General features: G+C 38.5%; 1 protein-coding gene and 1 non-coding gene across 2 annotated transcripts; both read left to right on the forward strand.

Moving 5' to 3' along the window:
• The first annotated feature begins 2587 nt into the window (after positions 1-2587).
• TOMM20 (translocase of outer mitochondrial membrane 20) lies at positions 2588-17987 on the forward strand. The gene is made up of 5 exons (XM_058542998.1): positions 2588-2818; positions 7512-7558; positions 9388-9469; positions 15102-15244; positions 16696-17987. Exons 1-5 carry the CDS (start codon positions 2698-2700, stop codon positions 16738-16740), a joined length of 438 nt encoding a protein of 145 aa, XP_058398981.1. The 5' UTR covers positions 2588-2697; the 3' UTR covers positions 16741-17987.
• LOC131407763 (small nucleolar RNA SNORA14) lies at positions 3293-3427 on the forward strand. The gene has a single exon (XR_009220629.1). It is a non-coding gene; the product is annotated as a small nucleolar RNA SNORA14 (small nucleolar RNA).
• Positions 17988-18925: the final 938 nt, after the last annotated feature.

The following is an 18925-nucleotide window of genomic DNA, read 5'->3' on the forward strand; positions in this document are numbered from 1 at the left end:
TTGATAATTTTTGAGCATTTTTGCGTACATTTCCAGTTAAATTTATATAAAGCATCATCTATAGACTATATAGATACATAGATTATATATAGTGTATAATTTTATTGTGTATATTTTATGGTGTATATAGTGTATATTATATAATTTCAGTGTGGAGTGCTCCTTTTGGTGTCAGGTGTTTGTGTAGAGCCCTGGACTGAGTGTAAGGGCATCTGGTTCTTGACCCAGCTCTGTAGCTGTGCATGCATGACCTTGGACAAGCCTCTCAACCTCTTTATCTAAGTATCTTGAAATAAAGGGCTTAGACTAGATCAGCGGTTTCACTTTTTTGTCTATGATCTGCAACAGCTTTAATTTTACATTGTGACCAATACAATCATGGATGTATTTAACTGACATGAAAGTTTCACATGACAGTACTGGTCCCTACTACACGTATTGCCATCTAATATTTTTTATTCTATTTTATTAAAAACACTGGTTATGGTCCACTAAGGTCATTCCACAACCCACTAATGATTCCACTCACAAACATGTGCCTAGGGGATTTCCAGGCTGTTTCTATTTCAGGAGTCTATGCTTGTAGGTGTTTTACAACAGGTATTTAAAAATGTAGAGTGGTTAAGAGATTCAGAGGTGCAGATGTTGCTCTTACTCTGCTTTGTGTAAATATGCTGCCTAGTATATTGTACCTCAGTAGTGACCTCAACATTTACATTGCATTTACTATACACAACACAAGGATAGAGAAGAAGTAGCATGTTTGTTTATTCAGTAGTCATAATCTAATGGCCACATAGTCTACTCAGATTTTCAAGAGAGTCAGGTACTAGGCCTCATGTCATCTGTGTCACCTTGGACAAATCTTTTCTGTTCCAATATACCTGAGGCTCAGGACCTACCTCTATCAGTTGAGGTTCACTGACAGCTTTTTGGGATGGGAAGAATCAGAAGGTATGTGAAGGGTAGAAGGAAAGGCTTTTTGTGTTGTGTGCAATACTCTGATCTCAATCATTTTATCTGCTTTGGTTACATATGCACCTCCATGCTCTTCCCTTCCCCTACCCAGTCCAAGCAATGCACACATACCTTTGATCTAATTTCCAGTCTTCCATAGGGTCTCAGGTTCATGATCATTTAAGCAGAAGGGCTTTCCCGGACTTCTGGACTAGGTTAGGGCCTCTGGCTAAATGTTTCCATAAGTACCCTTGCAATGACTTCTGACACCAACTACCCAGGTAGGCGAAACTTCATAGGTTAAAGACACAGTCTCCTATAACACTGTCCTCACTTCAGACATCAGTCACAAATTTAGGGGGGGTGTCTCCAGGTCACTCACCTGACCAGCTGGCTACTAATTTGGGGGTTACCACTACCCCCTCAGGTTCAATAATTCACTATAAGGACTCACAGAACTCAGGAACGTGCTACACTTAGAATTACAGTTTTATAGCAAAAGGATACAAATCAAAACCAGCCAAAGTGAAAGACTCATAGGGAGAGGTCTGGGAGAATCCCAAATTCAAAGCTTCTGTTGCCTCCTCCCTATAGAGTCACAACACTTCACCCTCCTAGCACATGGCACATTGATGTGTAACTATCTGAAGTTTTGCCAGCCTGGGAAACTCATCGCTTCCGTGCCCAGAGTTTTATCTGGATTTCATTATGTAAGCCACCAAGTTGAATTCAACCTCCAGCCCCCCCTCTCCCCTCCCCAGAGGTATGGCTGGTACCACCTGGATCAAAGTCCCAAACGTCTAATCACATAGCTGGTCTTTCTGGCCTGGCCATGCCCATGATGAGCCATCTCCTTAGCATAAACTGTCAGGGCCCGCCATGAGGTTCTATCACTCCAAGGCTTTAAGAGGATCTCTGGCATGACTGGGGACAGAGGCCAGCAAATTCTTTATTACACAACCTTATACTTGACTTCTCGTACCATGCCTCTCATCAATTTATAGTTGTTGAACGTCTGCTTTCTGCCCAAGGTTGTGTCTTTTTAAACTTAAACTACACATGTTTTCAGTGGCTATTAAGACCACTCACATTTTCTATTTTTTTCCTTAATCTCTTTTACCAGCTATATTTTTCCAGGAACTGCTCCATTTAATTTTCTTCTGCTCCTCATGAGACTATATTGTAACATTCTTTGAAGTTGAATCACCAGATTATGGTGCTTGTTGCACAATGGATTGTGACTGACCTTGAAAAGCAAATTCAGTTAAATCCAAAGTCACCGGTTGCCTGTATTATACAAAAATAAAATGAAGCATTTGACGTCAGCGACCTTCCATCTTTGCCTGACACCCACAAGGAAGTCAGCTACAAAATCTTCTGAGTATGTGCACGCCGGCCACGCAGCCCCCTTGTTACATCACGCTCACAGGCTTTTAAGGAAATACGCGTTCACTCGCAAGACCCGGACACCAACGCCGACAACCGCCCCGGGGCACCTTGACAACGGCGGCTAGGGCCCCTGCGCAGGCGCAGAAGCGGCGCGGGCGTCTCTGCTCAGGCACTGCCGAGGACGCCCCCGAGGGCCTCGGACGTCTGGGGCCGGAAGTGGCGCGTGTTCGGCCTTTCCGGGTCCCTCGCGGCGGGTGTCAGGTGTGAGCGGCGCCGTCAGCTCTAAGGGTTCGCGGCTAACGGCGTCTTTGCGGGCTCAGCCGCCCCCGACCCTACTCCTCTGGAGAGAAGATGGTGGGCCGGAACAGCGCCATCGCCGCGGGTGTGTGCGGGGCCCTTTTCATCGGGTACTGCATTTACTTCGACCGCAAGAGACGGAGTGACCCCAACTTCAAGAACAGGCTGCGAGAACGTGAGTGGGTCCCCTCGCCTCCAGGCTTGCTGCTCCCTCCGTCTCTCCGCCCCCGCGCGCCGCCGTTCTCAGCGTACCCCTCCCCACCGGGCGGGCTGGGGGCGTCGGGCTGCCGCGCGCTGGGCGGCCGCGTGGTGTAGGCCGGCCTGGCGGCCGCGAGCTAACCACCCGGGAAAAGGTGATGGCGCTGGCTGCGCGCTCCCGGCGCCCCGCCTGGCTCGTGTGCCCTGCATGATTCCCTCCATTTTGGAGGAACGATTTTTCCCATTTTGTTTTTCCCAAACGCTTTTGCTATATGAGTGCACTCTTCGTTTGTATTACAATTTAGGATGTGTGTGGGACGCGGGGCAGGGGTAAGGTCTTTTTTTGCCGTTCACCTTTTTAAGTCTCTATTCTTAACTCGAAAGTCGTGTTTTTTGTATTTTACGGATTTGCGCTTGAGACTAAATTCGCAAATCCAACGCGGTATCGTTGTTGCATTCTTAAACCCTCTTGGCAGCTTCGTTCTAAATGCTTCCAAGATATGAATGAATGCTATAGAAATTGCAGGGGAGTCCAAAGGGCTGCGCTTCGCCTGTGGCTCAGTCTTATTTCATACCTGCGACATCTTTTAGGAGAGATTTACAAGAGGGAAATCGTGTCACCAGAACCATTGTGGTCTTTGAGTTTCGAAGGCATACTCGTTTGCAACAGTAGATGAGCAAATTTGTGGCAATAAGAAATATTTTTGTAACTTATCTGGGTTGCTCAGTCAAAACAGTTTCTGAAATTAAAATTGATAGGTAAGTTATTAAAGCCCCGGAAGTACAAAGAAGTGATTATCCTGTTTTATACTTAGTATTTTATTAAGCTATAATAAGTCATTTCTGGTGTTCTCTAGCCACATGTGGCTAGTGACTAGCGTATTGAACATCACTGATGTTACACTAGCTGCAATATGACGTCTAATTCTAGCTCTCATGTTTTAAGAGGGAAGGGATATAGAGATAATTTATTTATGGTTAGGTAGAGTAATGGAAAGAGTGCTGTTTTGGATTCACACTGAGTTTCCAGGCTCAAGTTAGTCACAGATTAGCAGCATAATCTTGGGCTTTCTGAATCTTAATTTTCTTAGCTTGTGAAATCAGATGATGCCATCTTGCTCTAGTTGGTTTTGTGAAGATTGAGGTGTTGAAGTGCCCACCACCATTCCTGTTATAGGGAAGGCCCCTCCATACATGCTGGCTGTAAATATAACTACTGGAATTTAGATCGTTTTCCTTTGGTTTTAAAAATAGTTGGGGTGTGTGTGGGGATGCAGAGCTCTAAAGAATGGGTTAACCCTTTCTTCCTTGGAAACACTGCAAGCCTGTTGTTGAAAACCTTGAAAAACTAATTTTTTGTTGAAGAAATCATAGAAGCTTTCATTTTAGAGAAATTCAGAAATCTCTTATTTTCAAAATTCCTTTTCCATCATCTTAAGTCCATAAATTTTTTTTCTGGCTTTAGCAATAGCCTAACGATATAAGTGGTCAGGGTTGAATTATTATTAGCTGAGTGACCTTGGGCAACTGACTTAAAGCTTTAGTTTCCCTTTTTTGTAAAATAGTGTAGTAAATGTAGAGTTTAGTACAGTCCCTGGCACGTGGTAATTGATGGATGCTAACGATTGTTTTGAATATAATTATTATTTGATTTTTTTTAGCAAGGAAAACTTTTATTTAGAGAAACTTTGTATTGGCTGATTTTAAGAACTTGGGAGTGTTTTGTATTTGTGGAATGAAGTTGATTTCAGTTTAGTTAATTTTGAGTTTTTCTGGTTTAATTTCAAATATAGTATTTACTTCTGCAATAAAAGGGCAGAGTTTCTCAAATCAGTCATTTTGGCTTGTTAGTGTTCCTGATAATTTTTTTTAAAGACAAGAGGCTTAAGTTATTTAAAACAGGTTTGAGGTTAGATGTGGGATTCTAATTTATTCAGATTTTTTGTCTTCCCTTAGCAAGAGCAGATTATCAGGACTCTTAAAGCATAATTTTTATTAATGTAAACAATCATTAATAAATGAAATCCTCCAAATTATAGTGCCAGCTACAGGTGTGTTTCATTGTACAGCATTGTATAAAATGATACATCATTTTTAAATATGTTAAGTAATCTTATTTAAATGAATGCTTTAAGAATGATTTAGATTTGGACTTTTTGTAAGCTCATGTTTTATGTGTATTTTTTAAAGTAGATAAAATCTGTTTTAACTTGTTGGGTTTATACAGTAGCACTTGGGACTAATTGCAAATATTGAGTCCACGCCTGATTTTGCTGACTGAGTGTGTACCTTGATTTTTCAGTCTTGTTACCATCTGTCCTGTATCGCAGAGACACTGTATGATACTCTCTCTGAAAATAAGTTAATGTAACGAGTTAATTGTCTTATGAAACTGAAGCCAGAATTTTAGTCTTATGGCTAGACGTTTTAAAGTAACTAAGCGATCTTAAAATTAGGGTAAGTGTATCAGTCAAACATTCACCAACAATCACATACTTCTCTCCGCCCAATTAAAAAAACAAAACTATAAGATTGGATAGTAATGGAAACTAAGTTTCTCTCTACTGGTTTCATTATCATTTTTGTCATTTTCCATAAATTTTGGCTTAGCAAATTGTATTTCTGTGTTTATTCCACAAACTTGGGCATGTTCTTTTCTGAGTTGCCTTTTATTTTGATGGGAATGTCTTCACTTTTTTTACAGTATGTAGAGGCAGTATAGAGGAATGTTTGAGTACACATGCTGTGAAATTTGGCTGCCTGGGTTTGAATCACCACTCCACCACTTACTAGTTGTGACATTGGTAAATTTTCTTGTCTGTAAAATGGGGATGATAATAGTACCTGTCTTAATGTTACTGTGAGGATTAAATATGCTAATTAATAACATTTAGAGTAGTATCTGGCATGTAGCATCTAAAATCTACTGAGTGCTTATCCTTAACATCTAAGGGTTCCTTGTCTTCATGTCCAATTCCTCTGTGAAGTCTTCCATTTCTCTTCTAGTCTTAATAATTGCCTTCCAGCATTAGTCTGTACCTTGATATTTAGTAATTAGTTAATGTAGTCTGGTATCATTTATTATTTTCTGCCTGAAGAGGGCTCAACAAAACCCTTAAACACATTGAGGGTAGAATATGTTATGTGTTCTGTTTCCCCAGACTTAGTTGCCCAGTGATGAAGATGTAGGAAAAGTAGTTTGTTAAAAAAGTAGGCAGTCTTCAAATTAATATGTAAGATCAGCTTTAACCTATATTTTTCTATTGAAACTGCTAGAATTGTATACAAGCCTTAGAGTTGAGCACTTAATGTATTATGGGGGCTAGAGTTGGCAAGAGATGCTGGTGTGGTTAAACTCGGTTTGTAAGGATAGATAGGAAAGGAAGGTTCCCTGGCAATAGTAAATTAACCATCTGTCTGCAGTTGGTTGAACAGGTCAGTGCCTGTTTAGTCATGCACTGGGACTTGGATTTGTAGAGTGGTTTAAGGTTTTCATAGCACATTTGCATGTTTTATACCTTTTGTTTCTTGCAGTAGTAGAGTTAAGCATGCCTTATCTTTGGCGAGTTGAGATTTATTTGCCGAAGATCACCTAGGTAATAAGCATTAGAACCTTACCTTTCTTACGGATGCCTCATGGTCATTCTCCATGTCATTGGTAGTTTTTAGTGACTAGTGAAGCTTACTTCTGTAGGTATTTAGGGTAGCACAGCTCCTTAGCTGAGGAGTTGTTGAACTGTTTCAATATCTCATGCTTATATGGCACGTTATAAATCAGCCACTGTTAAAAAATTCTTTACATACATTAACTCACTTAATCCTCCTAACAACTCTGAGGCAGGTACTTTTCTTAGACCAATTTTGCATAGAGAGAAAGTGAGGCACAGATTATTGTAACTTGCCCAAGGTCACACTGCTAGTAAGTGGGAGAGCTGGCATCTAAACAAAGCCCAGGCCTCCTTTGTGCCAGCACCCTTTCATGTGGATTGTACAATTAAATAACAATTTAAAATGCTGTGAGTGTCCTAGTATTGGTTTGGTGTTAAGGGTTAACTAATTGATGACTGAGATTTTAAACAACATCCCTTACTCCTGAGATTTGTGGTATTGCTATTTCATATCAAAAACAAGACAAGTTTTTTTCTTAACTGGTCAGCAATAGTTGACAAGAATTTAGCAGTTCACCCCCCCCCCCACTTTTTGCCAAATGCATAAATACTATATTTACTTTTTTCCCGCCATTTAAGAATGCCAGATAGTTTCCAACATTCAGTAAAGATAGAAGCTGTTACATTTCGGTAATAAAACTCCCTAACAACAGTGGCTTAATGCTTGCTGTTTCATGTCCTGTGTAGGTTGGGGGCGGGGGCTTGCTCTGCGTATGGTAATTACTCAAGAGACCCAGCCATTGGAACTGTCTCCATCTTGTAAATTGCTGATCCTGGTGCTCCAGAGGGAAGGAAAAAGCTCCTGCTCAGAAATGTCACATTGCCCATAGCTCATTGACCAGAACTATCCCCATGACCTTGACAGAGCACAAGGAGACCAGAGAAGAAGAGAGCCTGAGTCAGGAATGTTTTGTAAATAGAATGAATGATTGCTACAGCAGTTAGACTTCTTTTGATTCCGATTTTAAGAATGATAAAGTGAAGGTACTCCATTTCTTGCAGGAAGAAAGAAACAAAAGCTTGCCAAGGAGAGAGCTGGACTTTCTAAGGTAATACTCAATCTATTTTTTTGTTTAGATTGTATTATATACTTTATAGAAATAATTTTTTTTAAATCTACTTCAAATATGTATTTGGAGAAAGCTAGTTGATATTAGAGATTGACTTTTTATTTTAAAATATAATTTGTTGTTTTTAGGAATAGTTAACTCAGTTCAGCTGCCGATTATCTGGTCCTTCATTGTTCCCCCTTTGTTAGCCATGACAGCAGACAGCGTAGTGTATGAGCAATATTTAAGGAACAATAAATTATAGTCTCCAGAAGACATTTACACCAAAAGGTTGAAACTTCCTCTCACTCAGCTGCTTCAAAATGATAAAATAAAACATTTATTAGTTTAATTTTCCTTCCTCCAGCTTCCTTTAAAAGAACCACATCTGTTTGTTTCAAAAGTTACATAAGTTATTCACACTCACTGATCCGGAATCCCACCACCTGACAAATTTTTACCTTGTTGTAATATGTAAATGTAGATATAAATCTTTTTATTCATTTTTTTCTTTTCATAGATCCTGTGTTCATGATTATTTTTAATGACTACATAGGTTTATCTGCTTGGTAAAAAATGTTCTGTGGCATGTGTAAGTAAATTAAGTAAGTAAATGTAATCATTGTGCATATGGCTTTTCTTTTTTATTGAGATTAGTTTCATTATCTAGGTTTCCAGGACTTGGACTACTGGATCAGTAGTGGTTCTTTTTAAAGCAAGTCGAAACAAGGAAAACTTAAATCAACAAATGTTACATTTGTTATTTTGAAACAGTGGAGTAATCAACACAGCTAACTGACTGGGCACCATAATAATGAAGTGAAACTGGGAAGCAGCCACTTTGTTCTCTTAAGTCCAACTACCTTTCTGACGTATACAATGTGTTCATTATGCTTTTAGTAGCCTTTTCTTTCTAAGGATATAGGAAAATAGACATAGATTTATGCATCAATGTGTATCAGTTATGATTGAATTCTTGCCCTGTGCTGAGATAGTCAATGAAAGATGCCTCCACTTTCAGAAATTTAAATTTTTTCACCTATGTTGGTAATAAGAGCATATATAATATAATTCAAGAACCAAAAACGTCCATTAATAGAAGTCTAGGTTTTTAAATAAAAGGAGACTTTTTAATACCGAAGTACAATAAAATGAGGTATGCCTGTAGTAGGTTTAGGTTTTTTAAAAAGATAGGCCATATAGCTGGTGGTATTATATATTACCATAATCGTTCAATCTGGTAATACGTAACAAACTACAAAGCAAAAACACAGAAATGCAAGCTTATTTCAATAAAGCTGCTTGTAATTGTTTATAATAGCAAAAAAATTAGAAGTAGCTCAAGTGTCCAACAAATAGATCATGATTATGCAATCATATATTCCTCAATGGTGTATTCTATTGCCATTTAAAAATAACTAATCTTTTAGATGCATGTAAAATCTGTAATGTTGAATCAGAACAGATTGATTACAGTTATGTAAAAATTTATAACGGTGATCAGAAAATAGTGTAAATAGTAAAGTGCATGTTTTATGGTAGAGATGTTTGTACTTTTGGTTTTTTACTTTAGGTTTGATTTATGGCTTTCTAAGAACTGTTCAAATACCAGTTTGATCAATAAGTATTTTTTTCTTGCATTTATTTGAATGTAGATACTAAACTCTAATACTTGAGATTGTTATTGAAGAGTAAATTTCTTTTTATTGTTTTTTAGAATGAGCTATTCAATTTTTTGTTGTTTTATTTTTAGTGGCATGATTTTCTGTGTTGCTTATATCCCCTGGCATAATTTTGGTATCGATTACTAAATATTCTATTTCAAACAGTTACCTGACCTTAAAGATGCTGAAGCTGTTCAGAAATTCTTCCTCGAAGAAATACAGCTTGGTGAAGAGTTACTAGCCCAAGGTAATAATTATTAAAAGACTAGGAAACTAGATAGAATTCTTCACACTAATATAAATTTATGGTGATAAGGGGCTTTTTTTGTGTATTGTGGCTGTTTTTTTAAAAAGGTATTCTAAATATTTCAAGAGGAGTTTTTAGGCATTTAATAATGTGAGGATGGAATATTTTATTTAAGACTGGCTCTAGAAATAAATATTTCTTGTGGGTTATCATTGTCCATAATAACATTTTGAGTGAGTTTTAGATTTACTTGATGTATGATATAGAGAAGAAAATAAGTAATCTTTACAAATGAGGTTACTTTTAAGTAGTTTAGAGAATATGGTCATAGTGCAATATGTAAATAGTAACTGAAGGAATATGATCTAGGAATATGTTCCCTCAACTCGTTCATCTAATCTTCAAGTCTTTAGTCTAGTACTTATAGGAAGGATTGGCTAATACAAGTCTCAGAGAAGGTTAATTTACTTGAGTGGGGTCACACAGTGAGTTCTTGGTCGTCTGATTTCAGAACCAATCAGTGGTCTGAATCTGACCCAGAGTTGAGGCTTTGTGCTTTATGTATCCCATCAATAGGAGTCAGAGGTTTTTTTTAAAAAAAATTACTACTATGAAATTAAAATGATCAGATTTACAAATTTGAAAGCTATAATTCATTTAGTAATTTAGTGTCTTATAAGTCTGTTTAGTGTCAAAGTAGCTTGTATCTCAAAAGTAACTTTGAAGTAGTTGCTTTCATGAGTAAAAATGGTATCAGTTGTCAAGTTTTTCTTATTCTCATTGCTGTGTCATAATAGATTTACAGAGTTTTGAGCTACATGATGCAGGTCATTTATGATTTTTTATTTGTTTATTTTATGGGAAGAGATTAAAGGCTTAAGATGGTGGTGACCATCGTTACTTTTCATCCTGTATCGTTTTTCCCAAGAAATAATTTCTTTTTTTTTTTTTTTTTGAGGAAGTAATTTATCTTCTATTTGGATGGTATAGTAGACTGATAAATATTTAATAAAAATGGAAATGCCTTACTAGAAAATAATTGTGACTTTTTCCCCCGATATAATAAGAAAAATGTGAAGTTTAATCATAGGGCAATAGTAAAGCACTTAAATCCTCATAAAGATCATTTTAGATAATATAATTGTATTACTTTAATATTTGAAAAGAAAAATCTGTGTATAGTGATATCTGTGTTTTTAAGGATATAGATTGTAATATTTCAATTAATGTAAACAAATTCTCAAATAAAATTTCTTTTTTCTGCTCATAAATAAAGATGTTTATTTGATACTATCAAAATTTTCTTCTAGCCTCCAAAATATAAACAGTATTTTAAATTGTTTTACTTATAATCTAAGATATTATAGGGCCGGCCTTGTGGCTTAGCGGCCTTGTGGCTAACGCTCTGCTGCTGGCGGCCCGGGTTCGGATCCCGGGCGCGCACCGACGCACCGCTTCTCCAGCCATGCTGAGGCCACGTCCCACATACAGCAACTAGAAGGATGTGCAGCTATGATATACAACTATCTACTGGGGCTTTGGGGGGAAAAATAAAATCTTTAAAAAAAATCTAAGATATTATAATACACTCCTTATTACTTATATTTGGATTATCTTGGAGATCCATGCACTGTGGCCATCAGTCTATCTGACTTGAGCTATTAGATCCAGATTGAGGACAGCTACTCAGGGTGGTTGGGGGAGGGGAGTTCAAGGAGGGATAGGAAAGAGTTGTATTTTTTCCCCAAGCTCATGTTCCTCACTTCAACCCCAAATACCCAGTGAATTACTTAACAACTTAGCTGCCAAGCTGTCTTTCTTCTGGTGGAAACTGCCAACCCACCTTGAGGTAGAAGACTTAGATGGTTAAAATTAGGAAAAAGTCAACATCAAAGTAAGCCGGGTGAAAGCATAAACATTTGGGGCAGTGAGCATCATTGCTTGATGAGGTCTCCTTCATCCAGGGATCTTCCATAAGCATATTCCCTTAAATGAGCAAGATCTTATCTCAGGAGACGTGAACGGGATCAAGTCTACAAGTGCAACGAGGAAATGGTTTCACCTGCACTGAGTTGCTGTGGTTCATTAATTGTTTTCAGTGTATTTAGAAGTATTTGGAGGTGTCTCAGAGGATCCCTTGTGTTCTACACATACCACTCCAGTAGCAGCTCTATTTCCATTTAATAATCAGAATTAATATCCCCAGGCAACAATATAATCCCCTCTATTGCCTGTAAATTCAGTGTGGGAAAATTTCGTGGCCAAGTGGCTTCTTAATTTCTGAGTCAGTGGAGCCATTGTGTCCCCGATGGAAGTCCAAGCCCATGCAGGAGACCTAAGTCTTTTATTTTATATTTTCCACTTTTAATACTTCTTTGTAGAGTTCTGCTTTCTTCGGTTTGAATACCTCAATCTTCAGATTTTCTCAAGTGAAAAAGTTACAGCAGGCAATTCCTCTTCATATACCAGTCTTCAGTCCCTTGCTTGGTCACATTCTTCTTATTCAGTGGTTGGAAAACTTTGGGTTTACTGATTTAGTATAAGGGATACAACTCAGGAGCAGTCCAATGGGAGAGATGCATAGGGCAAGGTATGGGGGGTGGGAGGGGGTCAGGAGCTTCCATGCCCTCTCTGCGTGCACCACCCTCCTAGCACCGAGATGTGTTCACCAACCAAGAAGCTCAAGAAGTAACTTCTTGACATAGTTAGAATTTGCTCAGTTTCACCTAAAGAGTTAGAAATGGCCCAGTCCCTTCATTAAAGCTGCTAACTAAGAAAGATTAGAAATAAATAAGCAAGTGAACCAATCACAATGTCCGCAAGTGCAGAACACCACAAGATAGATAGCAATCAGGGAAACATTTCGCGTCTCCTTTAGACATGCACTTCAGCTCCTTGAAAGGGAAAGGGAGAGCGTTCTGCTCAACGCTAAAGCAGTGCTTGATACCAGGTGGCGACTTTAGTCCTGTAACACTGGATTTGATCTTCTGTGCTGTGTAATAGATAGATAATATGATGCATTTGATGCTGTTGGTGTTAATAAAAGATAGCACTTATGATCTGGCTGTCCAGTCAGCAAAAGTTGTAGCAACATCTACTTTTCACAGCTCAATATGACGAACTGACTGCAATTGAAGTTCTGTCAATGTATAAATGTATCCTGGATATATAGGATTGTTTGGCATTGTTGGATCCACAGAAAAGACAATTGCCAGTGCTGATTAGGTTTGGAAGAGATTTAAGGCCTTTGGGTGTCTATTCACAAGCAGGAACTGTCTGCAAGCCAGTCTCTTGATTAGCCATCGACTGGATCAGCGTACAACCCGATTGCGTTGTCCTGATGGGCGTCGTTATTACATAATTTCATTCCCTAGGAAAGGAGTTAGCCAAGCAGGTCAGGATGGTGGCTGCCCATATCCAGGTGACAATGGCTGACATGATCAGGAGGGTATCCGGGACCAATGTATGGATGGAATTGGCAATCCTCGAAGTGGCGGTGGAGATCAGCTGTTCTTGACCTGAGGTCACAGAGGTTAAGAAAGCCCTTGGAAACCAATACCCATACGCAGGGGTCATCAGACACTTCACAGTATTCAGACTTACCCAAAAGGTTTCCTGACCTTCCCACAACAGCCAGTTGGTGGAACAGGAAACACACCATCATATGTTGGATTCAAGACCCTAGAAAGAACACCAAGAGTGACAGTCGCAATACCCATGCTTGTCATCAGCTGGCAAAGTCAAGCAAGTGAAGTCTGATGGTGGAGACATTCCCAAGACACACTTAGTGCCCTCAAGCTTGGGGTAGTGTAGGATATGACAACAGAACCAATCTTTAGGAAAATAAAGTAAATGCATGGGGATGGTCTGAAAATACTTTGTAAAGTCGTGAGTTGCTTTTGTAAAGGCTCAGACCAAATTTTTTGTAGTATTCTTTTTTTTTTTTTTTTTTTTTTGTGTGTGTGTGTGTGTGTGAGGAGATCAGCCCTGAGCTAACATCCGCCAATCCTCCTCTTTTTTTTTTTTTTTTTTGCTGAGGAAGACGGCCCTGGGCTAACATCTGTGCCTATCTTCCTCCACTTTATATGGGACGCCGCCACAGCATGGCTTACCAAGCAGTGCGTCGGTGCGCACCCGGGATCCGAACCAGCGAACCCCGGGCCGCCGCAGCGGAGCGCGCACACTTAACCGCTTGCGCCACCGGGCCGGCCCCTGTAGTATTCTTGATTTACTTTATAGTGTGCCTTCCCATAAAGAAAAGTTGAATAGGGAGGAAGTTTAGTAATATAAGCAAGGGTTCTGAAGTTAAGGAGCCCTGGGCTTAATAACTTGAAGCAAATGTCTTAATTTCTCTAAGCCTCCATTTCTTCAGATATAAAGTGAGGATACGGCTACTACCTAACTGAATATTGTTGTGAGAATGATGTGGAACTGTTCATATAAGCCAGCAAGAACAGTGCCTCTGGCACCTGGTAAATGTTAGTAGTTACCTAATGTTACGGCAGTGAAAATACTCTGGATAATACTATAACGATGGATACATGTCATTGTGCATTTGTCCAAACACATAGAATGTATAGCAAAGAGTGAATCCTAATGCAAACCATGGACTTTGAATGATTATGGTGACTCAGTGTAGGTTCATCAGCTGTAGCAAAGGTATCACTCTGGTGGGGGTTGTTGATGCGGGAGGTTATGCCTGTGTGGAGGCAGGGGGCATATGGGAAATCCTTGTGCTTTCCCCTCAGTTTTGTTGTGAACTTTAAACTGCTGAAAAAAAAATAAAGTCTTAATAAAAGATTTTTCCAATAGAGTTGTTTTTCAGTAAGGTACATTAAAAGGATTTCTTGCATGGAAAACTCTTATACAGAAGAACACTTAATTTGAAACCATATTTAATAGCACAAAGTTCATTTGCTCAGAGAATTGGGGACAATTCTTTGGAGTTTGATTTAATATGAAGTTAACTGAGGACAAGGACCGCATGGCAGGCACTTATTCAATTAAGCGAACCTTCAAACACTAAACCTTATGTAATTTTTTTTTCTTTCAAAAGTAATGCATCTATTGTAGGATAAATAAAAAAATGAATCCTACCACTCAGAGATAATCAGTTTTATCTGCTTCTTCGTGCCACTTCGTTATTATAATGACTGTTTTTCCTGCTAGCATCACTTTAAAAATATTTTTTTTTTGTACTTGCATGTGGTAACATTCAAATAGTATAAGGGCTTAGTTTACAGTGAAATTGGGCCCCCTTTCCACCTCAGTCCCCAATCTTCCAGTTCTCTTTATAGAAGAGGACTGTTCCGTTGTTAGTGACTTATGTAATCTTTCAGAAATATCCCAAGTATATAAATAATAATGTACTTGGACATTTCTGCACCTTAATTTCCCCTTTTTTGTATGTATATTGGAGACACTTCCATATCAGTACATATAATCTGATTTCATTTTTTAATGGCTTCATAATCCTCAGTTATATGAATGAACTGTAGATCATTTCTAAGTTTTTACTTGCATGATGTTTTTGGGCAGTATCACTTGGAGATATAGTGAAGACTTTAGAGTTGAATTTTGACGAAGGCAAATGCTTTTCAGGTTTCATGTTATTTTTATGTAAATCTTCCAGCTGAATATGAGAAGGGTGTAGATCATCTAACAAATGCGATCGCCGTGTGTGGGCAGCCCCAGCAGTTACTGCAGGTGTTACAGCAGACGCTCCCACCACCAGTGTTCCAGATGCTTCTGACTAAGCTTCCAACAATCAGTCAGGTAAGAAGTTGACATATTATGAAATAAAAGTGAGTAGAAACTGAGAATTAATTTAGCGACATTGGCATTTAGAAATGAGCCTAGTGAACATGATGAAGATAGTGCTGGAGAGATCAGTGCTTGAAATTTTCTTCCCTAATAGAAAAACATTCAAGTGAGTGGGCATAAGATCTAGTGATGGTGCTCTAGAAGTGGGTCAGGAAGTGTGTCTCCTAGTGTTAAATCGCAGGCCTTAGTGTTCAAATCCCAGGATTCAGGCCACTGGAGCTGCTTTCTAAAACCAGCTTTCTGCCTACTTTTCTGTGAGACCATGCCATTCAGTCAAGTGGCCTGGCAGAGGACAGAGGAGCCAAGACAGCATAGCCTGCAACCTGGATCATAAAGGACTGTGGGTTCCCTCTGACCCCTCTTGTCTAAAGGCCCCAGTGCTTCTGCTGCTGCCAAGTGGGCTTTGAACTTGGAGCTATTTGATTACATCCTCAAATGCAAAATGCTATTTGTATAAAAGTGTATACATAACTTAAGAGTTTAGTAAAATGCATTCTGTTCATTTTTAATCCTTTCCAAAGAGCCCAGATTGAATCTACTTTTTGGAATAGCATGTGTATTACATGTGTTAATTTCCACAGTTGATGTGATTAGAAATTAGTAAAATGACTGACTGGTTAGTTCTTCAGACTGATCTTTACTCAACTAGATTGGAAAGGGACTGGAAAGAAAATTAAGGTCCCAAAGATTTAAGGGAAAGAGTTCAAAAACCAAGGACTTGGTCCTCATCTTCATGTTTAGACTAATGTGGTTCCCAGTCTGTCTATATCAGAATCCTCTGTTTAATGTTATCTGATCTTTGAAAGGCAGCATAGCATAGTGTTTTTGCAAAATTGACCTGAGAGTGATGTCTTCTGAAATATGGGTGAGTTAGGACGAAGCCTGGATTTCTATTAAAATTACCTCCTTTACTCAGTTAATTTGTCTCATGTTATCTGGAAATGTTTTCAAAATGCTAATTTTGAAATACTGTATTCCTTCTTTGTATAATGACTAAGCATTTCCAGGCCAAAAGGGGAAATGTTTGGAGCATAGAATGATCAGTAAAGCACTCATCAGTATTCTTAGTTAATGTGGGAGTGAGAAGGGATTTCAAGTTCTTTTTGGTTTCAGTTATGTAACTGACTAACATGTAGCACAATATAATGTTATACCTCCTTTGTTAACTTGAGTTTTGAAATGGGACTGATCCTGTTCATACTGTGGGAGTATCCCACAGTGTGATCATCATTTCCTTAGACGATAACAATGTATAAAGTGTTAAATGTTGAAATAAATCTCAGAATGGGTAAACTCGAACAAGATTTGATTCGTTGATTACAAAGAGCATTTTGTGTTGAACTTAGAATCCTGATTAAATGCTTATGATACTTTTGAAAATTAAATTTTTCTTTCTCTTTCAGAGAATTGTAAGTGCTCAGAGCTTGGCTGAAGATGATGTGGAATGAGAAACAAATGTCAACCTGATAATCCCAATTAAAGATATTTTTAAAATCTTAAGTCGGAAGATTTTAAGATTTAAAATCTTAAGCTCTGGGGGAATAAGGGCAAATATGCTTTTATGGACTGTCCTACACTGAAATCTCCTGAAGTTAATTTTTACTTTGTGTAGATCCATTTGTCTATTTTATTTATTTTTCCCAGTGGAAAGTGTATTTTGATAGAGAGCTTTTCATTTTATGAATACACTATGAGTTACCGAAATATCATGGGTTTTGTTTATTCCTAAAATGTGCAATTAAAATGTACATGTAGCATCACATTATTTACATTAACAATGCCCAGTGCTCCGTTTGGAAAGATAGGGGAAAAGTATAGGAGAAAGCTGAAGAATGCACATTTTTTTAAGCTGGTACATTTTGCTGTAATCAGAAAATTGGATGAAAACTTGATCGTGTTTATCAAAACTGAGCATTAAAATCTTTGAGAGTCATTTCTTTCCATTTAATCTCTTAAAAATCTGAGATGTGCTGCTGTGCTGTATTAACAACTCTACTCCCACCGTATGTATCAGTCTTGAAATGTTTTTTTAAATCAGTGGATTTAATGTGTTCTGGGTATTTATCTCCTTGTATTTTAGGTACATGTAGTTGCAAGTAGCACCGGGAATTAGGTCTGTGTCCACCCCTCATCCAGCTCTGTGAGCTTCACCAGTTAATGTCTGCCCACTTGCCTCATTTACAAAATGAAGGAATTGGTCTGCTAACTCAGAGAAGTGTCCCTTTCAGCTTCTAGTTTGGTTCTGTTCAACATCTTCAAATCCATCATCCCCTGAGGGATATATTTGTTTGGGTAACCAGGCCTTGCATTTTTTTAATACTCCGAATTTTGCATGCTTGCCTGACTTAGTGTTTCTGAATTGATTTTTTTTTTAAGGTGTAACTTGTGTTGATTTTCACTGAAATCATATGGTTCTGTCACTACTCTTGTAAATTAATTTGAAAGTTCAAGGTAACTGGGATGATATGCTTGTAAAAATGTTCTCCTTTGCTTTTATCTTATATGTACCTCTTTAATCTTCCTTCAATCTGATTCATTTATCTTGTTATAATGAGAATAAGATGTAACCTTGTGGCTGAAGACTTGCAAAGAGTGAAAGTAATGAGACTTCTTATTCTCAAAATAGTGACATATTATCTGCAGTCACAGATTCAGTATCAGACTTGAGAATAAAGATTCTTGGTATTTAGTGTCATCTGTTAAACTGAGCAGCATTTCTCATTGTACAGGTTGCCTTTATTCTGTCTAAAAGTCTGTGGAGAGATCCCAAAGGCTTTTCCTGTGTACTAGACTTTTTGTTTGTTTTACTTACAAACTTTTCTTAACCTTAACCTTGGGTTTTTGTGGTGGTTGTGATATAGTGGAAAGAGTTTGGAATATGTTTCTAAGTTATGCCTCTGGATAGCCACACAGGCTTGGGCAAATCACGTTACATATCTGAACCGAACCTCCGGTATTCTCGTCTATAAAATTAGAATATCAGACTAGGCGACTGACACATTTTAAGGATTCTTCCTCAGCTTACCCTCCAGGTTTGTGATCTTGAACCCTTAAACAGTGTGCTTTTTTTTTTTTTTTTTTTTTAACACTCAGCATACATTTTTTTTGAGGGGGTAGGGTGGGGAGGGTGACCTATACAACAGGCTGGTTAGTCACTTTTACTAATAGAACTTCAAATCCAAAGCAGTGTAATGGTGATTGGTCAGTGATTGACCACACAGCTAGGAAACAAATCTTCTGTCCTGCACCCGCCCACACAGAGGGAGTTTTCAGACCAGGGGCTGTCAAAGGGAAGAGAAGAAGGAATATAGGTCAGAGTCAGAGGGAATATAGGTGGGGAAAAGAGCGAGGCGCAGACAGCTTGCAAGAGAGTAATGGGCCCAGAAAAACTAAGGTCTGGTAGAGAAGTGAAGGGTCAACTCAGATTTTGGGAGGGTGTGAAGACTGCCCTTGACAACTGTGGTGCAGTCCAGGCTGGGTATCTGGCTTTCTGAAAAATAATGTTTTGATCTAACGTTTGTTGAAAAGGCAGTGATATCTTCACTTGAGAGCTGATTATGCCAACCAAGTACATTGTCTATAAATGACAGCTTTGGAGCTTTAAAATTAGGTACCACTTTTGAAAGCTAGCTG

Source organism: Diceros bicornis, chromosome 6 (genome assembly GCF_020826845.1).
Source record: "Diceros bicornis minor isolate mBicDic1 chromosome 6, mDicBic1.mat.cur, whole genome shotgun sequence".
Taxonomy (NCBI): Eukaryota; Metazoa; Chordata; class Mammalia; order Perissodactyla; family Rhinocerotidae; genus Diceros; species Diceros bicornis.

Coding starts and splice junctions, on each gene's coding strand:
- TOMM20 (XM_058542998.1), top strand. CDS start 2,698: ATGGTGGGCCGGAACAGCGCCATCGCCGCGGGTGTGTGCGGGGCCCTT. Junction 2,819..7,511: donor CAAGAACAGGCTGCGAGAAC/GTGAGTGGGTCC, acceptor CATTTCTTGCAG/GAAGAAAGAAACAAAAGCTT. Junction 9,470..15,101: donor TGAAGAGTTACTAGCCCAAG/GTAATAATTATT, acceptor TAAATCTTCCAG/CTGAATATGAGAAGGGTGTA.